This window comes from Oncorhynchus keta, chromosome 22 (genome assembly GCF_023373465.1).
Source record: "Oncorhynchus keta strain PuntledgeMale-10-30-2019 chromosome 22, Oket_V2, whole genome shotgun sequence".
Taxonomy (NCBI): Eukaryota; Metazoa; Chordata; class Actinopteri; order Salmoniformes; family Salmonidae; genus Oncorhynchus; species Oncorhynchus keta.
In genome coordinates, this window is record NC_068442.1 from 14,860,432 (window position 1) to 14,887,148 (window position 26,717).

General features: G+C 41.8%; 2 protein-coding genes across 4 annotated transcripts in view; one reads left to right on the forward strand and one right to left on the reverse strand.

The window, feature by feature from the left end:
• Window positions 1–3,856: 3,856 nt before the first annotated feature.
• Window positions 3,857–7,873, forward strand: LOC118401104 (class E basic helix-loop-helix protein 41-like). The gene is made up of 5 exons (XM_035798339.2): window positions 3,857–4,096; window positions 4,187–4,250; window positions 4,421–4,528; window positions 4,641–4,752; window positions 4,963–7,873. Exons 1-5 carry the CDS (start codon window positions 4,035–4,037, stop codon window positions 5,937–5,939), a joined length of 1,323 nt encoding a protein of 440 aa, XP_035654232.2. The 5' UTR covers window positions 3,857–4,034; the 3' UTR covers window positions 5,940–7,873.
• A 4,010-nt stretch (window positions 7,874–11,883) lies between these two features.
• LOC118401105 (ras association domain-containing protein 8-like) overlaps window positions 11,884–26,717 on the reverse strand; it is a 36,540-nt gene continuing 21,706 nt past the window's right edge. For 2 of the 3 annotated variants that reach the window (XM_035798341.2, XM_035798342.2), the window contains exons 4-6: window positions 24,314–24,511; window positions 21,230–21,380; window positions 11,884–16,071 (exon numbers count right to left, since the gene is read on the reverse strand). In XM_035798341.2, the coding sequence (XP_035654234.1) occupies window positions 15,950–16,071; window positions 21,230–21,380; window positions 24,314–24,511 (471 nt within the window). In that variant the 3' untranslated portion in view covers window positions 11,884–15,949. The remainder of the gene's footprint in view (window positions 16,072–21,229; window positions 21,381–24,313; window positions 24,512–26,717) is intronic. The other variant, XM_035798343.2, reaches the window with a different exon arrangement.

A 26,717-nucleotide genomic window follows, 5' to 3' on the forward strand; every position in this document is an offset into this window, starting at 1 on the left:
CGGACCATGAGACATCCTGAAAATCGGTCTTCTCACAAAACCGTTTGAATGGTTTGTGGAAAGAGGACTCTCACGAACATTATGGTGTTCTCAGATTTGCACTACAACCCCCACAAGCGTCTTGGGACTCGTCTGAAGTCAGTTCAGCCGATCTGCCAAATTCTGTCTGTAGCATCCAAACAGTTTGGGCTACACACTCTGTGGAAAGGTGAGACTCTCCTATATGTCAGTTGTTTTGTTCTAGGATTCCCACAGGCCTCACAAGATTCATCTGAAGGTCTCCTGGTACCAGTTGAAAGAAATGTATGGAAGTGTACACTACATTTGGAAAGTATTCAGACCCCTTCACTTTTTCCACATTTTGTTACATTACAGCCTTATTATAAAATTGATTAAATCATGTTTTCCCCTCATCAATCTACATACAATACCCCATATTGACAAAATAAAAACCGGTTTGTATAGATTTTTGCAAATCTATTCAAAATGTTAAAAACTGAAATAAACATTTACACAAGTATTCCGACCCTTTACTTTGTTGAAGCACCTTTGGCAGCAAATACAGACTTGAGTCTTCTTGGGTATGACGCTACAGGCTTGGCACACCTGTATTTGGGGAGTTTCCCCCATTCTTCTCTGCATATCCTCTCAAGCTCTGTCAGGTTGGATGTGGAGCGTCGCTGCACAGCTTCTTTCAGGTATCTCCACAGATGTTCGATCGGGTTCAAGTCCGGGCTCTGGCTGGGCCAGTCAAGGACATTCACAGACTTGTCCCGAAGCCACTCCTGCGTTGTCTTGGCTGTGTACTTAGGGTCGTTGTCCTGTTGGAAGGTGAACCTTCTCCCCAGTCGGTGGTCCTGATCACTCTGGAGCAGGTTTTCATCAAGGATCTCTCTGTACTTTGCACCGTTCATCTTTCCCTCAATCCTTTCCCTCGTCTCCTAGTCCCTGCCATTGAAAAAAATCCCACAGCATGATGCTGCCACCACCAAGCTTCATCTTAAGGATTGTGCCAGGTTTCCTCCAGATGTGATGCTTGGCATTCAGTCCAAGCATTCAGACCAGAGAATATTGTTTCTAATGTTCTGAGAATCCTTTAAATTCCTTTTGGCAAACTCCAAGTGGGCTGTCATGTGCCTTTTACTGAGGAGTGGCTTCTGTCTGGTCATTCAACCATAAAGGCCTGATTGGTGCAGTGCTGCAGAGATGGTTGTCCTTCTGGAAGGTTCTCCCATCTCAACAGAGGAACTCAGGAGCTCTTTCAGAGTGACCATCGGGGGCCTCCTGAGTGGCGCAGTGGTCCTAGGCTGTATCGCATCCATCCGCGACCAGGAGACCCATGAGGCGGTGCACACTGGCCCAGCGTCGTCCGGGTTAGGGGAGGGTTTGGCTGGCTGGGATGTCCTTGTCCCATCGCGCTCTAGCGACTCCTTGTGTCGGGCTGGGCGCATGCACGCTGACTTCGGTCACCAGCTGTATGGTGTTTCCGCTGACACATTGGTGCGGCTGGCATCGAGGTTATGCGAGCAGTGCGTCAAGAAGCAGTGCGGCTTGGCAGGGTCGTGTTTCGGAGGACGCATGGCTCTCGACCTTTGCCTCTCCCGAGTCCGTATGGGAGTTGCAGTGATGGGACAAGACTGTAACTACCAATTGGATATCATTAAAAAGTTTGAAAATATATATATATATATATACATATATCAATATATTCATTTTTAAATAAAACATAAAAAGGGTGACCATTGGGTTCTTGGTAACCTCCCTGACCCCAAGGCCCTTCTCCCCTGATTGCTCAGTTTGGCCAGGCGGTCAGCTCTAGGAAGAGTCTTGGTGGCTCCAAACTTCTTCCATAAAAGACTGATGGAGGCCACTGTGTTCTTGTTTTTGCTTTGTCATCATGGGGTATTGTGTGTAAATTTATGAGGATTAAAAAAAAAACTATTTTAGATGAAGGTTGTAACGTAACAAAATGTGTAAAAAGTCCCAAAAAAGTATCTGTTGTGAATATGTTATGCAGGTGTTTGTATGGGCTGATAGCAATAAGCCCTGGGTGTTGCTTTGGGTTTTACCTCTGTCAACGGCAGCATCAATGATATGTTGCGTGGTCTGTCCACTATGACTCGGGAAAGCATGCAGTTTATTTGGCTACAGATAACAGATATGTAGGAACATCACAAGGTGGTGAAAGTGCACGCGGTGATTGATGCTCCTTTCCAATAAATATCGCGAGAGACATTATGATCGATGCTTGGCTGCCGATTGACAAATAAAAATAATCTTGCTATTTTCTTTTGTCCATAATTATTTCATCATGTACGCTATCCTTCCTGCACTGTAGGCTATCTGCCAGTTATTGGCTAAAGCATGCCAACACCAGAGGGGGCACATTCACTATAAAATGCAGATGGAAACTTGTTTTTTTTTGTTACTGAAGTTTATATTAAAGAGATTGTTCACCCAAATTACACAATTACACTGGTTTCCTTGCCCTTTATGCCTTCTGTGTGACAGCAATCCATGTTTTGGTTTAGTTTCCCTGGCAGTGGCTGGCACTGTTTCCAAATGTTAACGTTTTAGCATTCAATTGTGGCACAAATCCCATTCAAGTCATGGGAGCGATATTGGCATTTTTCGCGCATCATGTTCAAATCATCCAGAAATTACTTTGGTGAGCTTCACAATACAGTTTAGATACTTTCAGATGATTTGGATATGATGCCTAAAAAAATGTCTTGAATGGGATTTGTGCCACAAATGCTAAAATGTTAGCATCTGGAAACAGTGTCAGGAACACTAAACCAAAGCATGGATTACTGTCATACCTTGTCCATAGACTATTTACAGGGTAAGGAAACCAATACACCATTTGGGTGAAGTATCCTTTAAACGTCTCTATAGCTAGGTGTTACATGGTATATTACATGGCCAGTGTAAGTATACTGAAGCTGCTTGGTTATATGGTGAAACCTGTTTTAAGTTAGTGTCACAGTGTCTTGGCAGTAGGCTATACCATTTGCCTATGTATTACTAACAACATAACATCTTTATTACATATTTATAATAGTGCAGGTTTATTTCTTCCAATGATCTCCAAAGTATCAATATTGGATCTTAATAAAAACGACATGTCACTTAGTAAAACATGTTTCAATAGCCAAGCATGCATAAGTTAACATATAATTGTTTCTCTTCTCACATGGGCCATGTTCACATTATCTTCATGTGCTCAACAATAATGTAGCCTAATTGTAATGCATTATGCATAGCACAATGACACGATTGCATACATTGTTACGAATTTGTTCATTGGAAGATGTCAACACGGTTGAATAAGGAACTGCTGCGCACGTTTTTGTGTAGCCTACTCAGACAGTGCCATGGTTACTGAAAACACACCTCAGGGCGGATGGCGGGCTGAGAGGCTCAGCGAGAAGGGATGAGCAGCCTACCTCGCCCCCCGGATGTGTGTGTGTGTGTGTGTGTGTGTGTGTGTGCGCGTGAGCGCGTGTACGTGAGCGTGAGCGCCCTATGCACACTCTCCTTGCACGCACGCGAAAACACAGTCCCGTGTGTGCGTCGCATTCAGGTACATGGTCAAAGCAGAGCTCAATTGGATGAGGATGTGCACCGGTAGAACGGACATGATATAATAAACAATTATTTCAGTCGTTTGACTATGACTTTTAACTCCAATAGAATACCATACATTAATAGATATGTCTTATTTTGCATTGCCATAGAAACGGGCTGTGACGTAGCCTACTAGACCGGGTCTTGCAAAGGTCTTAATTACCGGACGTTGTGCTGGTGCAGTTTACACGTGAGTTGAAGCTGTTCCGACTCGAGACGCGCGTGCGCTGTGCACTCTCGCACAAACTGCTCGCAAAGTGGCTGTTGAGGAAAATAGACAGCATTCTAAAGCGCAGCACTATCGAGAATAGTCGCCGTGTAACATCTTCCCAAACCTTTTCTGTCTGCTGGTTTTGGAATAACAAACACTGTAAAGACAAAGTGGAATAGCCTACCGACAAGTTATGGATGAAAGAATACCGCGTCTGCAAGACAGACAATTTACTGATCATGAACATTTTTTAGGGTAATAATTTCATTTTTAGGACAGTATTAGATGATCACCCTTGGTACCTCTATAACTATGTGACTATCCTGCCCTCTTTCTTTATTTCAGGTTGGAATACTCCTCACTCTACATGTGTAAATCGAAAAGAGGACTGAAGCGCGAAGATGGCAAGGTATGCGCTCATTTTGTCTCGTTTGCATCTCAATACAATGTCTGATAGCTCACAAGTCATTGTAGGATAACACAACTGTCTTGACTATGTGGCACTTGATGTAGAATGCATCTAACACTGTCCTTCGTTTCTGTGGTCCTAATCGAATATATATATCTTATTGTTCCCAGGACGCGTACAAGTTACCACACCGATTGATAGAGAAGAAGAGGAGAGACAGAATCAATGAATGTATCGGACAGCTGAAGGATTTGTTACCCGAACATCTCAAATTGACGGTAAGCTTTTGCAATTATGAAGGATGATGTGTAGCCTAATAATGTGTGTTTTTATTCGACTGTTTCGTTAAATGATTGTTGAGTAATTGGATATCATGTTTTTCTCTTTCAGACGCTCGGGCATTTGGAGAAAGCGGTTGTTCTCGAGTTAACTTTGAAGCATTTAAACGCGTTGACTGCAGTCACTGAGCAACAACACAAGAAGATTATTGCTTTGCAGAATGGTACATTGTTACATAACCTCCAGCGACTTCAATTTTTGACTTTTAGGCTTCTCTACATAGACTACTTTGGGTTTAGAGTTGGGCTTGGATAGGCTATGCGTAAAAGTTATTGTAGCCTAACTCAAATTCGATAGGCCTATTGGTTGTGTTCTCACAGTTGATTACGATTAAATCATGTACTGTAAATTGTGTCGTTTCTAACTTTTTCAGGGGATCGATCGATGAAAACGTCCGTTCACGCTGATTTGGATGCGTTCCACTCCGGGTTCCAAGCATGTGCCAAAGAGGTCCTGCAGTACCTCAACAAGTTCGAGAACTCGAATACGCGCGAGCAGCGGTGCGCGCAGCTCATCAACCACTTGCACAAAGTATCTGCGCAATTTCAGCCCAGTGCGCCACTGCTCCATTCCCAGCAACCTGCCGGAGACGTGCTGGAGCGCGATGTCCAGAAAGCTGAAATCCAAGCCGGACATGACCGCGTATCGGTCATACAGAGGAGCCACGGGGAGCTTAACGAGAATGACACAGACACAGACAGTGGATACGGGGGTGAGGCGGAAAAGACCGATGGGAATAAAGGATGTGACCGTAGCAAAGCAGTGAAGATAAAGCAGGAGTTCGGGGATGAACGCGCAGCCAAAAAAACGAAGATGAACTGGGCTGGAAACGGTACGACGGGCGCAGACACGACCACCAGACCTGACCTGGCCTTTATGAACTCTTTGATGGGAATAACTGGCGTGGGACAGCAGACTCCATTTTGCATGCCTTTTTACTTCATCAATCCCTCTGCAGCAGCGACTTACATGCCGCTATTCGACAAAAGTAACCTAGAGAAGTTTGTGTACCCTGCTGCGGCAGCAGCAGCTCTCTCAGCCCCGTTTCCATGGTTATACCCCGGCCTTAACTCACACGCTTCGGCAACTGCAGCGGCTGCCGCAGGTGCTTTCTCCGGCATGTCGACAGAGAAGAGCTCTGGATTCGGTTCCAACTCCAAGCACTCTCCCTCTGACGACAGTGACATGTCAAACGTGGAGCCGGGCTCACCTGAGGAGAGGGAGAACAACCATGAGAATGATGTTGATTATGATGATGATGATGATGATGATGATGATGTTGATGATGTTGATGATGATGATGATGATGATGATGATGATGGTATTAGGGAAGGACTCCCCAGACAATGAAAATGACTATACATAATGAAGATAACATTCGATTTTTATTTCTTGTAAAAACGGTCTAATTTACCTGTGTAGCCTATATCCTAATTGGATCTACATTCTGCATATTATTTTGTTTAGGATTTTCTGATAGCTGTCTGTTTTTACCTGAAATGATTGTCATTGATAGTAGGAGTTTCGAGACAAGTTTCACAATTGAATTTCTCCTTTATTTTGGCCAGGCAGGGGGAAGTTGTGACAGTTTGTGCCTTTTGCACTTAATGCAAGAGTAATCTGAATGATAATCGACAATGATTGACACTAACAACATGCACACATCTGGTATTACTACAGTCCTAGGGTATATTGAGCTGGAGTTCGTTTTTCCATTGACACAACCTTTAAAACTGGCAATATCAGTGCCAAAACATCAAGATAAACATTCTGCTTCTATGCGCAGTATTGTCCTCAGATCCCCAATCAGATACTAGTCACATTGGATGTATGGAGTTGCAAATGACCTCTACCAAGGTTAGAATCAACATTGCTGACTGACTACAGTATGACTAATGGTGATAGATGTGTTTTGATCCATTTCCTTGTACATATGCACTAAATTGACCCCCCCATTCACACACACATGACTAACTAACTGGATACATGACTACGTATTATGTAACTCCCTATCCAGGCCAAAATGTTTTGATTTGTCTATTTAGTCTTCTGGAATTTTCAATCACCTCCTCAAATAAGTTTTTCTGACTGCTGATATTTGGCATATTGAAAAGAAGCACTTCATTAGAAGATGCTGTTTTATGACAATTGACAATTATGTCCCTGATTGGTTGGCATCTCTGCACACATAATGAGACACCGCGGGACCTGTCGGCTACCTCCAGCAAAATGATACTAGGTATGATAGCACCTTATAGAACTTTGATATTGAATGTAACTACCTGTGTATTTCTTAGCTCTGGAAGTTTGTATGTATAGGATTAACGTGTAGTTCTTTACTATTTGAGAGATAAAGTGCACTTGTTTCTGCCTTTGGAAAATCCCCCCCCTGTTCCCTCCCAACACTCACTTTCCAACTATTCTAGTCTATCACTGTATCTATTTTTAGAAAATCACTAAACTAGAGGGCAGACATTTTACTCCAGACTGTACAGACTGTCAATGTGTTTGAAGAACCAGATACTAGGCTACTACAGATATTGAAGCTTTTTAGTGATTTTGTGCAGAACTTATAAGCCACTAATCATAGCTCGTTTTGGGGTAATAAGTCTTATTGTACTTATACAGCTACATGATACAACTGATACTCAGCCTCAGAATGAAGAAGTAGCTGTAGTATCACATTCTAACACAAACACATACAGGATAGGTGTATGTAGATGGAGAGGTAACTTTGGTCGGGGACCGATAGTTCTGATAAATGTCCTTTTAAAAGTGATTCATTCCTGCAAATGTGGTGTTTATTGTGTGTTATGAGTTCCTTGTGTGAGTAACTACATATAATTTGCATACCCAGTATTGGTTATTTTTAGCTTATGTTTATCAGCTCTTGCCTCAAATCCACTATGTTTTAAACCAGGGCTCTCCAACCCTATTCCCGAAGAGCTACTCTCCTGTAGGTTTTCGCTCCAACCCCAGTTTTAATTGACCTGATTCAGCCTATCAACCCACTCATTATTAGAATCAGGTGCACTAGATTAGGGTTGGAGCAAAAACCTACGGGATGGTGGCTCTCCAGGAACAGGGTTGGAGAGTTTAAACTGTCTTCAAAAGTGGCACGTGTGTGTAAATAATTTTGTGAATATACTATGGAATATATGTCTGATGTCAATGTCCAAAAATATTTAACCGAGCAACTGTTGCACATTTCGTTAATGCTTTACACATATGGTGTTCTAAATTATTGCTGAGAAGTTGTAAAATAAATATCAGACCAAAAACCATTTGGATGTCTTATTGTTATTTATTTATTTTTACAACAAAATGGATAGTTTGCTTCATCGACACACTACATATACAAAAGTCTGTGGAGACCCCTTCAAATGTGTGGATTCGGCTATTTCAGCCACACCCGTTGCTGACAGGTGTATAAAATCAAGAGCACAGCCATGCAATTTCTATAGACAAACATTGGCAGTAGAATGGCCTTACTGAGGAGCTCAGTGACTTACAACGTGGCACCTCATAGGATGCCACCTTTCCAACAAGTCAGTTAGTCAAATTTCTGCCCTGCTAGAGCTGCCCCGGTCAACTGTAAGTGCTGTTATTGTAAAGTGGAAACATCTAGGCGCAACAACGTACCAGCCGCGAAGTGGTAGGCCACACAAGCTCACAGAATGGGAACAATGAGTACTGAAAAAATATTATTTCCTCAGTTGCAACACTCACAGAGTTCCAAACTGCATCAGGAAGCAATGTCAGCACAATAACTGTTAGTCTGAAATGGGTTTCCATGGCCAAGCAGCCGCATAAAAGCCTAATATCACCATAAGCAATGCCAAGTGTCGGCTGGGGTGGTGTAAAGCTCGCCACCATTGGACTCTGGAGCAGTGATGAATCACGCTTCACCATGTGGAAGTCTGATCGACAAATCTGTGTTTGGCGGATGCCAGGAGTTTGGTGGCGGAAGAATAATGGTCTGGGGCTGTTTTTCATGGTTCGGGCTAGTCCCCTTAGTTACAGTGAAGGGACATCTTAACACTAAAGCATACAGTGATATTCTAGACGATTCTGTGCTTCCAAACCTGTGGCAACGATTTGGGGAAGGCCCTTTCCTGTTTCAGCATGACAATGCATCCGTGCACAAAGCGAGGTCCATACAGAAATGGTTTGTCGAGATCGGTGTGGAAGAACTTGACTGGCCTGCACAGAGCCCTGACCTCAACCCCATCAAACTCCTTTGGGATGAATTGGAAGGCCAACTGCAAGTCAGGCCTAATCGCCCAACATCAGTGACGACTTCACTAATGCTCTTGTGGCTGAATGGAAGTCCCAGCAGCAGTGTTCCAACATCTAGTGGAAAGTCTTCCCAGAAGAGTGGAGACTGTTATAATAACTCCATATTAATGCCCATGGTTTTGGAATGAGATGTTCGACGAGCAGTTGTCCACATACTTTTGGTCATGTAGTGTAGCTATAACATATGCTTTCATTGATAGAAGACACGCTAGAGATGATCACAAACGTTACAATGATCTACTTAACATTGACACATTCACTTATAGTGTATTAAAGTAGTCAAAAGTTTAGTATTTGGTCCCATATTCCCGGCATTCAATGACCACATCAAGCTTTTGACTTTACAAACATGTTGGATTCATTTGCAGTTTGTTTTGGTTGTGTTTAAAATTATGTTTAGCCTAACTGAATGGGGAATAATACATTCTGTCATTTTTAAGTCACTTTTTATTGTAAATAAGAAGAGAAGATGTTTCTGAAAACATCCATGATCACAGTAGCATCCACATTTAATTGGATCTCCAACAACAAGTGGTGTGAACACCAAGTCATACTGTACACCCTGATACTGTTATGTCCTCAGGTTGATCTGTATTGTTACTAGCTCTCTAATCAGCTGACATCAAGCCAGCTGTGGAATGTATAGTAAGCTAAGGCTTAGAGCTAATGTCATCCCACTGGGCATAGATGTCAATTCAACAACGTTGATGCAACCAGTGTGTGCCCAGTGGGATGTGATAAGAGAGTGATGAAGTGTGTTTACACTTACACACACTGACTGCGCTGCCTGGTGCAAAGCAACAATGTTTCTTTCACTACTTTTGTGCTGTTTGGCAAAGTCAACTCCAGTGAAAAGGACAAAAGGGCTTCTGTTCCTAATAACACCTTTGAGTAGGCCTGATGACAAAGACCACCCCCAGTACCGTAGGTCTATGTAGTCACAATTAGTTGAACACCTTGATTTCTTGTTAGGCTGTTATTTCTGAACACAGCCATCACTGCAAAGGTTACCAATTGTCACTATTGTACATTTTTGGTATCGACCAAACAGAGGTGGTTGATACCTTGGAAAATAGTGTAGACGGATAGGTCTGCCGTGCTTCAAAGTCTTAGGAAACTGTGCAGTATTACATGTTTCTTCTTACATTAAAGTCACATGCATTTCGCTACACCTGCAATAACATTGCTAAACACATGTATGTGACTAATACAATTGGATTTGATCTCTAGTTTTTAACATGACATTTGTATTTCTCCGTTTGGATTGTTAGGTAATATTTCAAAAACTATTGTCTGATTTGTAAGACTAGTTGATAAGTCAAAGGTGTGTCAGCTATTTGAATCAGAGAGCAATAAGCTGATTTCCAGTCACTTCTTACTTCTGTTTTAGTCAAGGTCAGTGAAGGACAGACACAGCCTTGGGGGGTTCCCTGTATCAGTAATGCTCTGCATAGTAATGGATAAGCAGTCTAGTAGTTAAATATTCCAAACTGCAACATTTCCACCCTCACTGGCGAAGCACAATACTTTCTATCTGACTAAATCTTTACACAGTTGTAACCAGAATTCAGGACACTGGTGAAAGTATGTAACAGGCTAAAAGATAAGGAGGGTAACTAGTATGTATATCAAGTCAACTTATTCTAACCCTTATGAAAAAAGATTGCAGTCGGAGTGCAGTATAACTGCAGTACACTGCAGTTATAGTTAGAGTGCAGTATAACTGCAGTATGCTGCAAATACTGCTTCCAAAATAACAGTTTTTTACTGCAGTCATTTTGCAGTGCAACTGCAATTACAGTGCTGTATAACTGCAGTACAGCTGCAGTACACTGCAGTTATTCTGCAATTACTGTGTCCAAAATACCACAGTCGACTGTAGTTACTACACTTTTACTGCAGTTTCAAAACTGAAATATTTTTCTGTAAGGGAATCAAATCACTGCAAAATTACTTATTTTGGTCACAGTATTTGCAGCATACTGCAGTTATACTGCAATATATCTGCAGTTATACTGCAGTGTACTGCAGTTATACTGCACTCTGACTGCAATCTTTTTTCGTAAGGGTTAGAATAAGTTGATATACATACTAGTTTACCCTCCTTATCTTTTAGCCTATTAGATACTTTCACTAGTATCCTGAATTCTGGTTACTGTGTAAAGATTTAGTCAGATAGAAAGTATTGTTGCAGATTGGAATATTTAACTACGAGCTCTGTATCTCAGTGCTGGAGGTGTCACTACAGACCCTGGTTCGATTCCAAGCTGTATCACAACTGGCCATGATTGGGAGTCCCATATGGCGGCTCACAATTGGCCCAGCGTCGTCTGGGTTAGGGTTTGGCCGGTGTAGGCCGCCATTGTAAATAAGAATTTGTTCTTAACTGACTTTGCCTACAATAAAGGTTAAATAATTGTTTTATTTAAATGCAACTCAACCCCACTGACTTCTATAATACAATTCAAGGTAAAACTCTTCATAAACCAGACATGAGTTCAAAATGAGAAATGTGTCTGACTTAACCTTGTTGCCTGAAGTGTTTTCATGACCGCTAATAGTTTAGAAATAATCCACTTGATTATTATTATGCAATGATTTCCCACGGTCAACGAGAACCACCAGAGCCATCCAGTTGTCTATGGCTTTGTGATTATTGGACGGACAGCGCCATCTAGTGGAGATACAGACAACACGTTTTCCATCTCCATCATCAAGTAACTCCCACTTCTTTCACCATAGGGCTTTTCACACTACTTGAGCCGAACCGAGGCAAGCCAAACCAAGTTGTACAGAGCTGGCCTAGTTACACACCCACCTTAGTTGCTCACACTGTACTGGAAAGGGCAATGTGAAAAGAAAATATCTGAGCCAGCAGTTTGGTCTGGGTCGGCATGGTAGTGTTAAAAGGGCACATGTTTCTCCGGTGTACTCTTCCTATGTCCTGTGCCTCTTTCAATTAGCATTTTACAGAATATCAAACTCATGGACAACATAAAAGCTGACAAAAAGTTTGTCACATTGTTTTATTATAATAATGCAATCCATGTCATATCAGCAGCCAGTAGCCATACATCTCTGAACAATTTGCTGTGAATTAAGGCAGAAAAATAAAACATGTATGTACAGTTGATTTCTTAACATGGGAGAGCACAGGACACAAATGTTAAACACTGACCGAAACAACCTATGGAAACATAAAGGTGGTTTCTTTACTACCTATTTTCCCAATAAACACATTACCCGCACAATGAACAGAGCTAGCCTGGTCCCAGATGTGTTTGTGCTGTATCGCCAACTCCTATTGGTCACTGGCGTAACAATGAGTATAGGAATTGGCAAGACTACAAACACATCTGAGACCAGCCTAGAACAGAGCAGGGTCATTGTTGGAATAATCCCCGGTAAAAGCTTGACATTAATCATATACAGTATATGCAGAAATAAGTATGAGTATAAGGCACTTGTTAAGAACTTATTAAAAGCTGAGTAGCACAGAACCATTAGTTTATCAAAACCCAGAAGAGGTGTTCGGTACAATGAGGGCAACTGTTGCATACAATCGATCAACGATCAACTCGTTTTATCAGGTTTTAGTCAGTGCTATAGTGTTACATTAGCCTGGTTCCAGATCAGTTTGTGCTGCTTTGGCAACTCCTCTGGTCATTGTCACGCCAAGGAATTGGCAAGACATGAAAAACGGATCTTGGTCATTATCCACAAAGCTTCTCAGAGTATGGGTGCTGATCTAGGATCAGGTCCCCTCTGTCCACATAATCATATTCATTTTGCTATAAAAGATAAAAAACCGATCTTAGATCAGCACTTGTACTCTAAGACACTTGATGAATACAGGCCCTGGGACAAGTCTAGTTTTCCATATCTGTCAATTGAGCCAAACCACTCCCTCTTAGGATCTAACAGAAGTTGTTTTAGTGTTACTTAGGGCTCGATTGAATCCGTAGCGCTGAAGATCTGCGCTGTAGCATGATAGAAATGTCAAGGTCATTTCCCATTGAGACGACGTATGCAGCGTTTACCATGAAGGCAAAATCCCCGCGAATGCAGGAACATTGCTTATGAATTGCTATCGCCCTGTAAGCACAGGTCTTCAGCCCTGTCGATGAAATGGAGCCCTTAGGTTTGAATAAGTATTCAGATATGGCTACTTGGAAAAACAAACACATGCAATAAGACCTCGAATCTTTGGTCCCATTTCTTTACAGATGAATAAGATTAGACATTTTGGCAAAGTAATACATATTTTCAACACAAGATAAAGGAGAATACTAACGCTGTCGGTTCATTTGATACTGTTACATTAACACTGCATAAGTGTACATACACAGTTCTGCTTCTTCCTCAGCAATTGGAAATAAATGTGAATGGTGACCGAACTTCATACTATCTACACTATTCTAATATTTCAATAAGTGATTATATCCGTTGACATTTCACATATCGTAACAATAAGTGACATATCAGCACTTTTGGACAGTTCATAGGCTACCATCTACCCCTTTCTTCAGTAACAAAGCCTTGAACCATTGGTTGTATAACTGTGCATAGTGTATAATGAGAATCAGAACAGAGCAGAGCAGAAACAGTCTGCCTGTTGGTTGATGTGAGCATAAATGCTTCAGAAACAGACATCCTTTAAAAGTGACTTTGCCCCATAGGGCCACTGTATAGACATCTCATCCAGGACTCAACGCAGTCCATACATCAATTAATACACTGGATAAAATACAATTATTTACCACAGAATTACTAAACTCTTCAAATTTACAGTATCAGTCAAAAGTGTGGACACACCTACTCATTCAAGGGTTTTTCTGTATTTGTACTATTTTCTACATTGTAGAATAATAGTGAAGACATCAATACTATGAAATAACAGATATGTAATCATGTAGTAACCAAAAAAGTGTTAAACAAATAAAAATACATTTTATATTTTAGATTCTTCAAAGTAGCCACTTTGCCTTGATGACAGCTTTGCACACTCTTGGCATTCTCTCAAACAGCTGCATGAGGTAGTCACCTGGAATGCATTTCACACAACAAGTGTGCCTTGTTAAAAGCTCATTTGTGGAATTTCTTTCCTTCTGAATGCCTTTGAGCCAATCAGTTGTATTGTGACAAAGTAGGGATGGTATACAGAAGATAGCCCTATTTGGTAAAAGAACAATTCCATATAATGGCAAGAACAGCTTAAATAAGCAAAGAGAAATGAAAGTCCATTATTACTTTAAGACATAAAGGTAGGTCAATCCAGAAAACTACAAGAACTTTGAAAGTTTCTTCAAGTGCAGTCGCAAAAACCACTAAACTGTCTCTAATGAGGACCGCCAGAGTTACCTCTGCTGCAGAGGACAAATTCATTAGAGTTACCAGCCTCAGAAATTGAAGCCAAAATAAATGCTTCACCGAGTTCAAGTTACAGACACATCTCAACATCAACTGTTCATAGGAGACTGCGTGAATCAGGCCTTCATGGCAGAAACCTCTACTAAAGGACACCAATAAGAAGAAGAGACTTGCTTGGACCAAGAAACACGAGCAAAGGACATTAGACCAGTGGAAATCTGTCCTTTGGTCTAATATGAGATTTCTGGTTCCAACCGCTGTGTCTTTGTGAGATGCAGAGTAGGTGAACTGATGATGTCTGCATGTGTAGTTCCCACCGTGAAGGTGTGATGGTGTGTTGGTGCTTTACTAGTGACACTGTCAGTGATTTATTTAGAATTCAAGGCACACTTAACCAGCATGGCTACCATAGCATTCTGCAGCGATATGCCATCCCATCTGGTTTGCGCTTAGTGGGACTATAATTAGTTTTTCAACAGGACAATGACCCAACACACCTCCAGGCTGAGTAAGGACTATATTACAAAGAAGAAGAGTGACGGAGTTCTGCATCAGATGATCTGGCCTCCACAATCACCCGACATCAACCCAGTTGAGATGGTTTGGGATGAGTTGGACCACAGAGTGAAGGAAAAGCAGCCAAAAAGTGCTCGGCATATGTGGGAACTCCTTCAAGACTTTTGGAAAAGCATTCCAGGTGAAGCTGGTTGAGAGAATGCCAAGAGTGTGCAAAGCTGTCATTAAGGGAAAGGGTGGCAACTTTGAAGAATATCAAATATAAAATGTATTTTCAATTTGTTTAACACTTTTTTGGTTACTACATGATTCCATATGTGTTACTTCATAGTTGTGATGTCTTCACTATTATTTTACAATGTAGAAAATAGTCAAAATAAAGAAAAGCCCTTGAATGAGTAGGTGTGTCCAAACTTTGGACCGGTAGTGTGTAGTTCACAGATTTCAACAGCAAGTTTTTCAGTTTGGAGCGATATTTTCCAAAATTCAAACATTCATAAAAAATAGTATCGAACCTCTTTACGGTATGTTGATATAATGGATAAAATATTAACGTTTAAAAATGTCTTTATTTATTAAAATGAAAATAAAGTAATTGCATACACCTTCAAGGGATGAAAACTATGATGACGCTGATGATGATAATGACGCATCACTTTTAGTTCCAAGGTTTAAATAGACAGAAAACCATTCGGGCTATGACACACGGTGCTCATGTCTGTTGCTATATTGTCTATTTCAACTATCTCTGTCTGTCCATTCAAGCACCCTGCAGTCAGATATGTTACCAATAGTTATTCCTTCATCAATGGAGCTATCATCGTCATATGTTGGCCCATGTCGGAGACTTGGAGTGCTTGTACACAACGGCCTATAACACTCTTTAAGTGTTCCTGTTCTCCATGATATGTAGGTAACAGAACAGAGAATGGACCGGAGAGTGCTACTGAGGTAACCTGTACTTGGATGTCACATCACAGGGAATCCTTTAGCACTGATCCTAGATCTGTATTTAAGCCAACTTATTTGACTAGGAGTGACTGGGTGTTGAGGAGTTGGCTAAAGCACACACAGATCTGGGATCAGGTCTTAGTGGAACCAGGTTGCCTTTAGGGTGTTTTCAGGTGTCCATCTAGCAGAGGAACAAAGCCACCCCAAGTATGCCCTCTTTTCTCTTACACGTAGATCCCTTCTGGGTTTAGGCCAGATGTCAGCGGACTGTGCAGGACCCGAAGGTGACCAGGCATCGGGTGAAAGGAGACGGGACGCTTCAGGGAACCAGACAGAGGAACCAAGTCTGAGAGAAAGGGAGAGAGAGAGTGAGCATAGCTTTGTTATTGAGAGAGGCTGCCAGGCAGACCTGGCTCTCAAGAGGAGACAGGCTATGTGTCCACTGCCCACAAAATGAGGCGGAAACGGAGCTGCACTTCCTAACCTCCTGCCAAATGTACAACGATATAAGATACACATACAGTGGGGCAAAAAAGTATTTAGTCAGCCACCAATTGTGCAAGTTCTCCCACTTAAAAAGATGAGAGAGGCCTGTAATTTTCATCACAGGTACACTTCAACTATGACAGACAAAATGAGAAGAAAAAAAATCCAGAAAATCACATTGTAGGATTTTTAATGAATTTATTTGCAAATTACAGTGGAAAATGAGTATTTGGTCACCTACAAACAAGCAAGATTTCTGGCTCTCACAGACCTGTAACTTCTTCTTTAAGAGGCTCCTCTGTCCTCCACTCGTTACCTGTATTAATCGCACCTGTTTGAACTTGTTATCAGTATAAAAGACACCTGTCCACAACCTCAAACAGTCACACTCCAAACTCCACTATGGCCAAGACCAAAGAGCTGTCAAAGGACACCAGAAACAAAATTGTAGACCTGCACCAGGCTGGGAAGACTGAATCTGCAATAGGTAAGCAGCTTGGTTTGAAGAAATCAACTGTGGGAGCAATTATTAGGAAATGGAAGACATACAAGACCACTGATAATCTCCCTCGATCTGGCGATCCACGCAAGATCTCACCCCGTGGGGTCAAAATGATCACAAGAACGGTGAGTAAAAATCCCAGAACCACACGTGGGGACCTAGTGAATGACCTGCAGAGAGCTGGGACCAAAGTAACAAACGCCTACCATCAGTAACACACTACACCGCCAGGGACTCAAATCCTGCAGTGCCAGACGTGTCCCCCTGCTTAAGCCAGTACATGTCCAGGCCCGTCTGAAGTTTGCTAGAGAGCATTTGGATGATCCAGAAGAAGATTGGGAGAATGTCATATGGTCAGATGAAACCTAAATATAACTTTGTGGTAAAAACCCAACTCGTTGTGTTTGGAGGACAAAGAATGCTGAGTTGCATCCAAAGAACACCCTACCTACTGTGAAGCATGGGGGTGGAAACATCATGCTTTGGGGCTGTTCTTCTGCAAAGGGACCAGGACGACTGATCCGTGTAAAGGAAAGAATGAATGGGGCCATGTATCGTGAGATTTTGAGTGAAAACCTCCTTCCATCAGCAAGGGCATTGAAGATGAAACGTGGCTGGGTCTTTCAGCATGACAATGATCCCAAACACACCACCCGGGCAACGAAGGAGTGGCTTCGTAAGAAGCATTTCAAGGTCCTGGAGTGGCCTAGCCAGTCTCCAGATCTCAACCCCATAGAAAACCTTTGGAGGGAGTTGAAAGTCCGTGTTGCCCAGCAACAGCCCTCAAAACATTACTGCTCTCGAGGAGATCTGCATGGAGGAAGGGGACAAAATACCAGCAACAGTGTGTGAAAACCTTGTGAAGACGTACAGAAAACGTTTGACCTCTGTCATTGCCAACAAAGGGTATATAACAAAGTATTGAGATACACTTTTGTTATTGAACAAATACTTATTTTCCACCATAATTTGCAAATAAATTCATTAAAAATCCTACAATGTGATTTTCTTGATTTTTTTTCTCATTTTGTCTGTCATAGTTGAAGTGTACCTATGATGAAAATTACAGGCCTCTCTCATCTTTTTAAGTGGGAGAACTTGCACAATTGGTGGCTGACTAAATACTTTTTTTGCCCCACTGTATTTCCCTCAGATTACAGTGACCCAAAAAGGATTTGAAAACAAATATTGATAAGCTTCTGATTCTGTTAGGTGAGATACATGAACAATTGTGTAATTTAGCAGATGCTCTTATCCAGAGCGACCTACAGGAGCAAATCGGGTTAAGTGCCTTCCTACAGGGCACATAGACAGATGTTTCACCTAGTTGGTTTGTGGCTTTGAACAAGCAACCTTTCAGTTATTGGCCCAACGCTCATAACCTCTAGGCTAACTGCCGCACCATAAATATACATAAATACAACCGTTTGTAATCCTCGCAGCAAAAATTGTGACCTGTTGCAATAAGAAAAGGACAACCAGTGGAGCAGAAACACAAGTAAATGAAACCTATGTTTATCTTATTATTTATTGTCCCCTGCCATTTGTACTTCAATTATTCGCACATTGTAACAACACTGTTGTAGTTCATATTAATATAACATGTCAAATGTCTTTCTCTTTTGAAACTTGTGCATGTTTAATGTTAACTATTCATTTGTTATTGTTTATTTCACTTACTTTGGCAATGTAAACATATGTTTTCCATGCCAATAAAGCCCCTTTGAATTGAATTGAGAGAGAGAGGGAGGAAGAAAGAAAGAGATAGAGAAGGGAAAGAGAGAAGGGGGAGGGAGAGAGGGAGGGAGACCATGCAGTGTGTGCATTTGTTTCCGCCCCCTCAAGTGGCACTTATGGTTTCCATGCCAACGGCTGCCTAGATACGGATGCCTGCATGCCCGGCATCACACACTCCGCCAGCTCAGCACTCCCTCCCTCTCTCCCTCCATCATCACATTTTGTTTTACATTTAAAATGTAAGTGTTTTAGCAGACGCTCTTATCCAGAGCGACTTACAGTGGTGAGTGCATACATTTATCATATTTGTTCGTACTTGTCCCCCATGGGATCATATCCCTCCATCACTCTCTCCATCCCATGCTCAGCAGTTTCTGTGGTGATGGACTCAGTGGACTGTAGTCTTGCCTACCAAGAGGCTGGTCTGGCAGAGAGAACAGAGTTAGACAGAGAGCTAAGAACACTGTGAACACTGAGGCTTGTCAAAAGGCTATGGGAACATACACAAACTATTCTAGTCACCAGGTGCTTCCTTAGAAGTTAGAAGTTCAGTCTCTTTATATAAAACTTGAATTTTAAAAAGAGTTCGGAGATGTAGGATAGTGCCCAAGTGTTCCATGTTAGAGATTGTAAAAATATTTGTTTTATACACTAAACCAGACCTTCTAAAGATATCCTCTATATCAACTTACGTAACAGTACACCTTTAAATCCCACCTCACCCACCAAGTTTTTCCAGATCACTTTTCCAAATGTTTTTTTGCTTACCATTACCTCATGTAAAGGGGTTACTCTTGAGAGAGAGATAGAGGGAGAGACAGAGAGATACAGATAGAGAGAGAGACAGAGAGAATGAGACAGAAAGAGAGAGGGGAAGAGAGAGAGGATAAGTTACTACAATTGCTTTAAAAAAGGACACCCTCAAATCCACTTTTCAGATTTGAATGCATGTTCCTCTATGCGTTACTAGATCTGACCACACGGTGTCAGCGTTGAGCCGTGCAGGAAGCCAGCCATAACAGTTAACTTAATGGCCAAACAGAGGGCTCTTGCTGATTGAACACACATGTCCTGCTAGGTTATTAGAAGGACATGAACATTATACTCATTACTTGACATAATGGAAAACCATTAGCATGAAGTCTAATATAAATACAAGAGCAACCCCTTTACATGAGGTAATGGTAAGCACATGGTCATGCAGTTATAAAAAAACATTTGGAAAAGTGATCTGGAAAAACTTGGTGGGTGAGGTGGGATTTAAAGGTGTACTGTTACGTAAGTTGATATAGAGGATATTTTAACAGGGTCTGGTTTGGTGCATAAAAAAATATTTTTACAGTCTTTAACATGGAACACTTGGGCACTATCCTACACTTCCAAAACCCATTTAAAATTCAAGATTGATATAAAGAGACTGAACTCCTAAGGTATTCAAAGGTTCTCCAAGAGCACCTGGTAATTAGAATAGCTTGTTTGTGTATGCTCCCATAGCCTTTTGACAAGCCTCAGTGTTCACAGTGTTCTTAGCTCTCTGTCTAACTCTGTTCTCTCTGCCAGACCAGCCTCTTGGTAGGCAAGACTACAGTCCACTGAGTCCATCACCACAGAAACTGCTGAGCATGGGATGGAGGGAGGATGAAGTGAGATAGTGATGGAGGGATATGATGATGGAGGGAGAGAGGGAGAGCTGAGCTGGCAGAGTCTGTGATGCTAGGCATGCCAGCAGCCGTATCTAGGCAGCCGTTGGCATGGAAACCATAAGTGCCACTTGAGGGGGTGGAACAAATGCACACACTGCATGGTCCCCCCCCCTCTCCGTAGCTGAGTCATCCTATCTCAGCAGGCACACACTGCATGCCCCCCCCCTCTCCGTAGCTGAGTCATCCTGTCTCAGCAGGCACACAGTGAAAGAGAACTGCCTAAGTGGGACTGATTGAGTGACCTGGCAAACAGAGCAGTGGAAGAGCAGAATGGTGTTCTTTCATGAAAAGAAGATGGCGTGACGGCAACGTGATAACATTTGAAGGTTTAAAGTATTTTTTGCACAAATCTGTGCTCTTGTGCTGCACGAAAATGTCGCCCGACAAGTCACACGGCACGTGAATGCACCTCCTGCACAGTGCTTAGAGATGCAGCCAGTGTCATGAAGTTGTCAATCATGCCTCTTTATTCAGTGTGGACAAGTTTGTTAGGCGTTATGTTTAATTAATCAGAAATAAAACACATAATATATGATTTTGCCCTTTCAATGAATAAGCAATACTCAGCAATATGATGTGACCACGAGCAGTAGTCAGAACAAAAGTTATCGCAGAAGCCTCCCGGGTGACGCAGTGGTCTAAGGCACTGCATCGCAGTGCTGCGGCGCCACTACAGCCTTGGGTTCGATCCCAGGCTGTGTCATATCCAGCTGTGACCGGGAGTCCCATAGGGCGGCGCACAATTGGCCCAGTGCCGTCAGGGTTAGGGGAGTGTTTGGCCAGTAGGGCTTTCCTTGACTCATTGTGCTCTAGCGACTCCTTGTGGCAGGCCGCGTGCCTGTAGGCTGACTCAGTTGAACAGTGTTTCCTCTGACACATTAGTGCAGCTGGCTTCCAGGTTAAGCGAGTGGGTGTTAGGAAGCTTGGCGGGTCATGTGTTTGGAGGACGCATGACTCAACCTTCGCCTTTCCCAAGCCCGTTGCAGCGATGAGACATGACCGTAATTACGATATTGGGGATAGGGAGGATGCACCCACAGAGGATCTATGAATCTAGCTCATTTGACGTAAATTACCTGTGCCCTGTCCGGTGTGGGTAGTCTCCTCCTCTTCCTCACTGGGCTCGGCTGGCAGCACGGTGACCTTGGTGCCAGTCTGCTGGATAAACTGCTGCAGGTTGACCTGTCTCAGCTCCTTGGTCAGCTGCTCCAGCTCATGCTGCATGTCCTGAAGGGGAGATACAGATCAACGATATAAATCTATTTTTTTCCATCTGTATTTACTCTACTGTATAATCTGCCTGCAGCTAAACTGACTGGCCCTTTGTTCCTGGGGCCTCATTTACCAAACATGCAAAAACTCTCACTAAATTCTGCCGTATGTGGAGATTCTAGGATTTGCATACAACATATACGCATGTTTTCATTGATAAATCAGACGTATTATATTTATGCGCTCGTGAAGGAGCGTTACAACCCTGCCTAGAAATCGTCCTCCATTCACCTTTCATAGTAACAAAAACGCCCTATTTTGCTGTATGGTTTAGAGATCCTGTGTGGCTCAGTTGGTAGAGCATAGTGCTTGCAATGCCAGGGTTGTGGGTTTGATTCCCACAGGGGACCAGTATGAAAGTTTAAGTTTTCACTACTGGATAAGAGTGTCTGCTCAATGACTGAAATGTAATGCAACCAACTTTTTAGGGCACTTAAGAGCATTGGGCCAGTAACTGTAAGGTCGAATCCCTGAGCCGACTAGCTGAAAAAATCTGTTCGTGCCCTTGAGCAAAGCACTTGACGAGGTGAAAAATCTGTCCATGTGCCCTTGAGAAAGGTGCTTAACCTTAATTGCACCTATAAGTCGCTCTGGATAAGAGTGTCTGCTAAATGATTTAAATGTACAAATTTGATGTAACTGGGCCATGACCGTTTCTAAAAGAAATTGCAAATTTGCTCACATTTGTATTTACAGTAGGTGTGGGCAGAATGGTTCAATCTCACTAACCAGGTTTCCATCCAACGTTTTAATGTAAGATTAAAAAATGTCATGACAGGCCTGAGGAAACAGCAAATTTGTCGGTAAACTTTCCAAATGTAGACAAAACAAAATACGCTAGACAAGCTGGGATCTGTTTGTGTCTGTAAAATGTATTTTGTGAGAAATGGTGATGGAAATAACTATCATATCGGAGTAAACTTGGAGTCACGCAATGACAAGTCTGTGTGGTCCTCCCCCTATGATTTGGGAAAGCATGCAGTTTGTTAGACTACAGATTAAATAAATTATGATGAACTTCACAGGGTGTTGAAAGTGAAAGCTGATTAACTTGATGCTCCTTTCCAATAAATATCTATGGTCTTAATCTGGTGACATGATAATCGATGTTTGGTTGTCATTTGACAAATAAAAATAGTATTTTGTCCATAATAATCTAGTCATGTAGGCTATTCCAGCACTGTATACGCGAGCTGTTGTCTAAGGCGCATTATCCAATACCAGTGTGGACACATTTGATATATAACGCACATTTTTTTGTGACAAAACCATCAGTAGAGTTGAAACCCATTTAACTTGTATTTTTTTATCCGGTTCATGGAAATTTAACTGCAAAAGTAGTTTTTATATGCACTAGCTCATCACGCACAGACTTTTATCCGCAACAAGTACATTTAAAGGAAATACATATCTGGTGGGACGATGTTTTTATGAGGATTTTATTTATTTATTTATTTTAGAATATTAACCTAGCTATTAAAAAAAAATGCATGCTGCCTATAGCGAGTGCCAAACATTGGTCATACATTCTACAAGTTGTCACGACTTCCGCCGAAGTCGGCTCCTCTCCTTGTTCGGGCGGCGATCGACGTCACAGGCTTTCTAGCCATCGCCGCTCCCATTTTTCATATTTCCATTTGTTTTGTCTTGTTCCTTACACACCTGGTGGGTATTGTTACGCACCAAACGTTTGTTTATGTTCCATGTTTTGGGAACGTTTTATGCCTTATGTGCTTTCGTTTGGACCGGAATAAAAGTGAGCCTGTTAACTACACTCTGCTCTCCTGCACCTGACTTCGCCTCCAGTACACACCCTTAACATTGTCTATTCGAACAATTTAAAGTAAATGCTACAGCCCAAATATTTGATCTCCTGCCCTGGGATAGGCTCTGAGATTAGGTTATGATGTTGAGCTCCTATCGCACAGCAATACTGTACCTAACCATACTGTAAAATAATTTAAATAGGCTACCGGTCTATTTACTTTTGAGCATGCTTGGCTATTGAATGAGTGATGGATAAATTGTAGCCTATTTCAAGAGTTTATTTCCAAAACTCTATATATCCATTTTCAGAAATGTTGGTAAATTAGCTTATTGTTTAAAATGTATGACAAATAATTGATGTTTTTTCACTATCTAATCATGGCATTGGGATGTTCAATGACATATGTATTTTTTTTTTTTAAATGTATCACTTGATGGTTTCATTTCAGAGAGACAAATAATATTTTTTTTTGCTAAACGCTATGTATTTACCTCACTCTCAGATAAATAAGTAGTACTACTAAGTTCCTGTAAGGGCCATTATCACCTTTCCTATGACTTCATGTAGTGTTGAGAGACTCTTCTCCACTACATGACATATCAAAACATGAATCAGATCTTGCATGCTTACTGCATGCCTTTGAAAGGGAACGTCTATATCTTCTGCTGTAAAACGTGAAACACAAGAAAGGTAAGCCTGAATACTGTTTATTTATGACTTAGACTAATGTTTTCATGCCTGTCTTGGTAAGCCAGGCTTTATATGTGTTTGATTCTAAGTGAGCGACTGTATTCGTACCTGCTATGATTTCATGTTTTTATCCCTGCCTTGGTAGGCCAGGTTTATGCTTGCTGAATCAAGTTATTTTTTGGCAGCTGCTCTTGACGATTAGATTTTAAAAAAAATCATAATTTGATGTAAATACACTTTGCGGTTAAGTTGATTTGAGAAAAAAAAACACCCAGGCTTTGATTGCCCTGCAGTGGCTTTGCTTCTGGGATGCTTCTGGTAGGTACTGTATACTGTGTATGTAGAAGCACTATATGTGTTTCTACATGCATTTTGTCATGTGTATGCTCATACATCATCGTGTGTGTGTATGTTAATACATGTGTCTGACCTGCAGTCTCTTGCCACTCAGGCCGAGGGACCTGTCCACGGCTCTGCAGCTGCTCTCCAGCTGGACAGACTGTCTGTCCTGGGCCTTGAGCTCCGTGCGGGCTCTGAGTACCTGCGCCTTGGCCTCCACCTCGCTCACCCTTTGAGTCTCCTGTCTCTCCCTCTGCAGACGCTCCTCCTCCAGACCGGCCTCTACACCCTGACACACAGACAGGTTTGAGTTTTAGACCAATAGGAGTAGGAGATGGTTAGGGGAACATATGCTTCCCAGCACCCGAGCTACATCATCGGTTTTGCTAGTAGTCTGTTATATAGACCAGGGTTTCCCAAACATGGTCCTGGGGCCCCCCTTGGGTGTACATTTAGTTTTTTTTTGCCCTAGCACTACACAGCTGACTCAAATAACCAACTCATCATCAACCTTTGATTATTTGCATCAACTGTGTCGTGGTAGGGCAAAAAACATAACCTGGGTGGGGCCCCAGGACCGAGTAAGGGATACCCTGATTTAGATGGAAGTGCTTAGAAAGGCACAGCAAGAAATTCAGAGAGAGGATATGCATTATCTGTCTTTCAAATGATGCTGCAAGGTGCCGGCACACTTTTAATGTTATGTGATTATAACAATTTATAAAACTGATTGGATGAACAGCATTCCAAGCCGTGCTGTATTGGCTGTCACAGAGACACACCTAAGTTCCATCTGAATCACTGCGCCTCCATAAAGAATATCATGTCTGAGTCATCTCTTTATTTATTTATCCCAACTTGCACATTATTTCCCCTTGCTTCCAGCCTAGCATTTAGTTTGGTACAGCGGGCGTTAATATAAGCTTCGCTGTCTGTTTGACCTCGGAAACAATGTTTCACTTTTTAATTTCCTTCTCTGTAGTATAATAAATAGAGTGAATGGTGCACAGACGAAACGAGACAACTTTTTCTGAGCCAGTTGAAATCACGCATCAATAGAAAATAAGCTGAAAGTTGGCTAGCTAGCTAGCATGTGACCAGAATGTTAACTGTCGAGCATGCATAGCAGTCATTTTGTTTAGAACAGACAGACAACCAGTTATTTTGCATAGCTAGTAACTTATTTTGGTCTGTAGCAACAAACAACCAGATAACCAGATGGTGGAAGAATAAAATTGTATGAATTGACTTATCAACATAACATTTTAATGAAAATATGTAATTCCTTGTTATTTTAAATATGTCAGGCCGAAAAACAACATTTACCTGTGACCGTATTCATAATACATCACTACCTCTTGTGCCTTATTGCTTAATTATACTATGCCGGAATTGTTAAATACTAATTTCTGATTTCCTTGAAGAGCATTCTAGAGTGTGCATTATTTCGCTATAAAACACGACAATAACCAACTGCTATCAATAGTCGAATTGAGAACATTATTGGCATTGTTGAATTCGATTTTTATAGCTAGCTAATATTTAGGAGGACTGATGGTTTGCTTAGCTAGCAAATCTGTTTGGCTATCCAGTAAACTTTCTAGCAACTTGTGGATGTTCAACACATTTCTACAGGTAAATTAACTCAGTAATGTGTTAAATTATAGCCGTGGTGTAAGCGGGATAATCAACTTGGTGCTGTATGTTTTCTCTGGAATATAATGGCACTCTGCAAAAGGTTAGTGCCACTCCGCTATGCTTCGTGACCACGGCCGGCCCGCTCAGTAGGCATGATAAGGTGGCGGCAAATTGACAAGGGCGGCATGTTCTGAGCAAAACAGACAAAGACGGAACTCCAACAATACATAAAACCTCACACAATTCTGCCCAAAAACAATGACAACTTCTTTCAACCAGTGGCATATGGGTTTTTTAGGTGAGCACTGATACCGCCCTTTGATAAGCAGTGACCACTTTGTCAAAGGCAGGGGGCGAAATGATTTTACTTGTCCATTCCCAGCGTGCCTCTCCATGGTGCTGTTGGAGAGACGCATCTCTGCAGCGCTGCACCAACGTTCAAGCAGCAGATATAGGCTATATGGTAGAAAGACTATGTGGCCTTTTCTGTAGCCTACAGGCTGGAGATAAAATGGATGTAATGAGATGGCGCTCAATAAAAAAAATAAAAAAACACTGTCATGTTAACAAAACTATAAATCCTAAAAACAGCACAAGGTCAACGTAAAATGCATAATATCTAATGGACAAACACAACTTTAGTCCAGGAGTTCCACCACATTTTCATGATCAGTGGTTTCAAGTTTGTGTCCGTCAAATTTTGATAATCTTATCATAGTGACAAAGAAAATACTTTTTCCCAGAAAATATGCAGAAAATACTGCATTTCCTGCTGTGTAAATACATTGCAAATAGGCGAGGGATAACTGGGTATCTGATATTCAGAGCTTAAATAGCCAAATTGATTAGTCACAGGA